Genomic DNA, 4,886 nt, shown 5'->3' on the forward strand with positions numbered 1-4,886 from the left:
GGCAACTGGCGGGGAGGCAGGGGCGGCGTGTGTGCCGGGGGAGGTGGCACCTAGAGCCACCGAGCGCGCCTCTCCGCGATTGGCCGGGCTCCGGGGGCGGGGGTGGGAAGAGGAGACTGAGGCCCAGGGGTAGGGCATTGCTTTGTGTACTCCCGAGGATTTATTGGGTGTGTTAATCTCGTAGAACTACCAGAGCTTACCCGGTTGGGAACGTTTGGGCTCCGTCACCTGCAAGTAAAATGAGGCGGGGCGGGGGTGGAGTGGCGTGGAGACCCGAGACGTCAACACGGGATGGATCTTGGAGCAGTAACGGCCAGTGGAGTCCGTGGCAGACAGAAGTTTTGACGCACACGTGCAGCTTATTCTTGCCCACCCCCACCAACACAAATCGGCGCCCTAAACCCGAGTTGGAGGCGGGGGAGGTAGAAGCAGAGGAGGGTGGGGGAGACTTTTAAACCGACTCCAAGCCCCGCTGCCTCGGTTCCCTCAGACATGCGTCTAGAAACCTTTTTCTTCGCTCGAGTGTATCACCCCGCTGGCTGCAAAGGGACTTGTCCCTAGAGAACTGTGAAATCAAATCCAGAGAAAAGCAGACACCTGCCTCGGGGCGGGGAGGGGAGGGAGCTGCGGAGCGCCCGGACGCGGCCCTTCTCGGCGGCTGCACTCTTCCATCTGTGGGAGCTCCGGGTCTCCCGGCGCGGGGGGGGGGGGGGGGGGGCGGGGGAGAGGCGGGGGGGGGGGAGTGAGAGGGCCGCGGCCGGCCGGGAGGAGACGCTGCTGGCAAGCGGCCTCTGCGCTCCCAAAGCCCCAGGGGAGCCGCGCGCCCAGCGTTAGGGACGCGAGGCAGCTGCCAGGAGGAGGCGGTCCTGCCCGCTGCCCAGCCTCTCCGCTCCTAGTTGAGACGTGCAAGGGCCAGCCGCCGAGTCCGCGCTCTCTGTGGGTCGGACTTTTTTTTTTTTTTCCTTTTTTCCCAGAGCTAGGCAAAGTTACGGGATTCTTAGCAGCCCCTAGGCGCACGGCCAGAGTGGCTCCGCGCTTGCGCTGCGATCTTGCACCACGCAGTGTGTGTCCTCTCCTTACCGCGTGGGTGCGCGCGTGGGGGATGCCGGTCCGTCCCGCTGGCAGCCTGTGGACTCGACCCTCCCTTAACCATTTCATTCTCTCCCACACACACGCTAATAAACACGGGGCACGTGGAAATTCTCAGCCAGAGTGCCCTGCCCGGTCCGGTGCTCAAAGTGGTGATTTATAAACAGATCAGCCACTCCCCAAAGAGCTTGCTCCTCGTTAGTCATGATGAATTCTCTGGCCCGCTCTACTTTGGTGCCTAGATTAAGATGCTCAGAACCCCCAAAGTACTCCCCTTGAGCGTTGATTCTGTTTCTTTCTCAAACCCACGACTGCCAGCAGGGCCAGCGTTAGAGCTACAAGGCGCGGGCCAAGGGGGGGACGCGATCCAATTCCTTGGGGTATTTTCGCCCTCTAGGCAGCAAACCTGTGATTCGCTTCGAAATACAGGCGCCGCCGTAACCTTGGTCCTGCTTGGTAGTCCCGATGCTTCAGCCCAGGTCGGCGCCCAGGCCTCTCCTAGCCCACTCGCAGGCTCGGAACGGCTGCGAGCAGCGGTCCGCGGCGGCTCGGAAACTGACAGCGCGTCTGGCGGAGCTGGGCGGAGCGGCGCCGCCAGTGCACCGTCCCGCTGCCTCGCGGTGGAGTTCACGGCTGAAGACAAGCGGGGAGCCTCGCCAGAGAGCGCCTGAGAGTTGAGTTTGACCATCCCCACCCACTGGCGTCCGCAGAACTTACTGATTAGGAAAGCTCCCCTAGCATCACCCAGTCTTCCATCACACATCCCCCCCCCCCCCCCATTGAAGCAGCTAACGGAAAAGTTGCTTCGAAGAGCGCCGGGACCGCAGGGAAGCGCTCGCGCAGCCCGGGAGGCTCGGCTTCTCGGGGCGGCCCTTGGTGCCTACACCGCACCCGGAGGCTGAGCACCCCTTGCCAGCGCTCCTGTAGCCTCGCACAAGGCAGAGGTCTGCGCGCAGCCTCCCAGTTTTCTAAACTAAAAACTGCGCGCGCCCTAGTGTGGGAATCTGACATAGACTTTCAGAGTTTTGTTTTGCTTTCAGGCCGGCCGGCTGCTCTGTCAAAGCAGACAACTCCGCGCCTGAACGGGAATCGCTCGCAAGCTGGTGCGCGGGCCGAGCCTGCCTCTCGTGGGGGCCGCTCGCGGAGGGGCGCAGAGACAGCTGGGCCTGCACGGAGGAGAGCCTCCGCCAGCGTCGGGGTGGAGGGGAAGGGCAGGACCTTTACTGGGGGCAAAAGTGTCCGCGCACCCCGGAGCAAGGAGCACGTGTGCACTGACATCTAACCGTGTGGGGAAAGGAGACTTCCACCGGGAGCAAGTCTGGCTTCTGGTTTTAGGTTTTAAGAGACGCGGATATGTGCGTGTCCCAAGGTGAATAAAAATCGGACGCCTCCTGGCTGGGTGCAGCTCAGCCTTTCTCTCCCTCCCTCCTTCTTTACCGCCCCCCCCCCTTCCGCCCCAGCCCTACTGGGAAAAGAAGGTGGACTGACACCCCCTACCCACCCACCCAAGCCTTCCAAGTGGCTGTGAATGACAGTGCGCAGGGCAGGCCCGGGGCCCCAGCCCCCCAACCCCTCCCGGCTAGTTGGCTGGGGAGACAGATGGGGGGCGGGGCCCATTGGAGAGGGGAGGTGGGGGCCGGGGGGTGGGAGAGAAGGGGAGGTGAGATCTAAGAGAATCTGAATCGGTGGCGAGGGGGCACCGGAGGAGGGCTGGGAGGACTCAGCGCCCGGGGGAGAAGGAGGAGGGGCAGTTCTGGGCCAATCAGCGGCGCCGGCCTGGGAGGTTGCTAGTGGTATCCACGTAAATCAAAGGGCGCGGAGCCAATGGGAGGGGGCGGAGGGGGCGGGGCCCAGGCGCGTGCCGCTGCGAGCCGGCTTTGCCAAGAGAGCGGGAGAGAGCTGGAGAGCACAGGGAGAGGGGGGAGCGCAGAGCTAGTCTGAGAGTGAGCGAGGCAAGAAGGAGGGAGAGGAGGAGAAAGGGAGCGAGGGAGGGCGAGAGGCGGCGGCGGCGGCGGCAGTAATAGCAGGAGCAGCAACAGAAGGCGTCGGAGCGGGCGTCGGAGCTGTCGGCTGGGGGAGAGAGAGGAGAGAGAGAGAGCGAGGGAAGAGAGGAGCCCGAGGCGAAAAAGTAACTGTCAAATGCGCGGCTCCTTTAACCGGAGCGCTCAGTCCGGCTCCGAGAGTCATGGCGACCGCAGCGTCTAACCACTACAGCCTGCTCACCTCCAGCGCCTCCATCGTGCACGCCGAGCCGCCCGGCGGCATGCAGCAGGGCGCCGGGGGCTACCGCGAGGCGCAGAGCCTGGTACAGGGCGACTACGGCGCGCTACAGAGCAACGGGCACCCGCTCAGCCACGCTCACCAGTGGATCACCGCGCTGTCCCACGGCGGCGGCGGCGGGGGCGGCGGCGGGGGCGGCGGGGGCGGTGGCGGCGGCGGGGGCGGCGGCGACGGCTCCCCGTGGTCCACCAGCCCCTTGGGCCAGCCGGACATCAAGCCCTCGGTGGTGGTACAGCAGGGCGGCCGCGGCGACGAGCTGCACGGGCCAGGCGCCCTGCAGCAGCAGCACCAGCAGCAGCAACAGCAGCAGCAACAGCAGCAGCAGCAGCAACAGCAGCAGCAGCAGCAACAGCAGCGGCCGCCGCATCTGGTGCACCACGCCGCCAACCACCACCCGGGGCCCGGGGCATGGCGGAGCGCGGCGGCCGCGGCGCACCTCCCGCCCTCCATGGGAGCGTCCAACGGCGGCTTGCTCTACTCGCAGCCCAGCTTCACGGTGAACGGCATGCTGGGCGCCGGCGGGCAGCCGGCAGGGCTGCACCACCACGGCCTGCGGGACGCGCACGAGGAGCCGCATCACGCAGACCACCACCCGCACCCTCACTCGCACCCGCATCAGCAGCCGCCGCCGCCCCCGCAGGGCCCGCCGGGCCACCCGGGCGCGCACCACGACCCGCACTCGGACGAGGACACGCCGACCTCGGATGACCTGGAGCAGTTCGCCAAGCAGTTCAAGCAGCGGCGGATCAAACTGGGATTTACCCAAGCGGACGTGGGGCTGGCGCTGGGCACCCTGTACGGCAACGTGTTCTCGCAGACCACCATCTGCAGGTTTGAGGCCCTGCAGCTGAGCTTCAAGAACATGTGCAAGCTGAAGCCTTTGTTGAACAAGTGGTTGGAGGAGGCGGACTCGTCCTCGGGCAGCCCCACCAGCATAGACAAGATCGCAGCGCAGGGGCGCAAGAGGAAAAAGCGGACCTCCATCGAGGTGAGCGTCAAGGGGGCTCTGGAGAGCCATTTCCTCAAATGCCCCAAGCCCTCGGCCCAGGAGATCACCTCCCTCGCGGACAGCTTACAGCTGGAGAAGGAGGTGGTGAGAGTTTGGTTTTGTAACAGGAGACAGAAAGAGAAAAGGATGACCCCTCCCGGAGGGACTCTGCCGGGCGCCGAGGATGTGTACGGGGGGAGTAGGGACACGCCACCTCACCACGGGGTGCAGACGCCCGTCCAGTGAACTCGAGCGGGGGGAGGGGCAGAGCGTGGGGCTCCCCCTCCCCTTCGGCCCACCGCCCTCTCCCGGCCCCCTTGTTCCCTCTCTAACTTCTGATTGTTCTTTTATTTTTAATTATTATTTCCCCGTCCCTTAAAAAGAAAAAAAAATAAGGAAAGCCACTAAGGCACTGGACTATCCTTTAAACGGTAGCAGGTGTAATGATGTGTTTTGACCTTTACAGGCTAGTACCCAGGCAATGGAGTAGAGTGTCTCAGAGGGGGGGGGGGGAGGGGGAGAGATGAGA

General features: G+C 64.6%; 1 protein-coding gene across 1 annotated transcript; it reads left to right on the forward strand.

Annotated features, from left to right (window-relative positions):
• Window positions 1-3,274: 3,274 nt before the first annotated feature.
• On the forward strand, window positions 3,275-4,661 carry POU3F2 (POU class 3 homeobox 2). Its single transcript, XM_087817155.1, has one exon. The coding sequence runs from the start codon at window positions 3,275-3,277 to the stop codon at window positions 4,601-4,603; it is 1,329 nt and encodes a 442-aa protein (XP_087673281.1). The 3' UTR covers window positions 4,604-4,661.
• The last annotated feature ends 225 nt before the right edge of the window (window positions 4,662-4,886 follow it).

Source organism: Miniopterus natalensis, chromosome 5 (assembly GCF_054644295.1).
Source record: "Miniopterus natalensis isolate mMinNat1 chromosome 5, mMinNat1.hap1, whole genome shotgun sequence".
Taxonomy (NCBI): Eukaryota; Metazoa; Chordata; class Mammalia; order Chiroptera; family Miniopteridae; genus Miniopterus; species Miniopterus natalensis.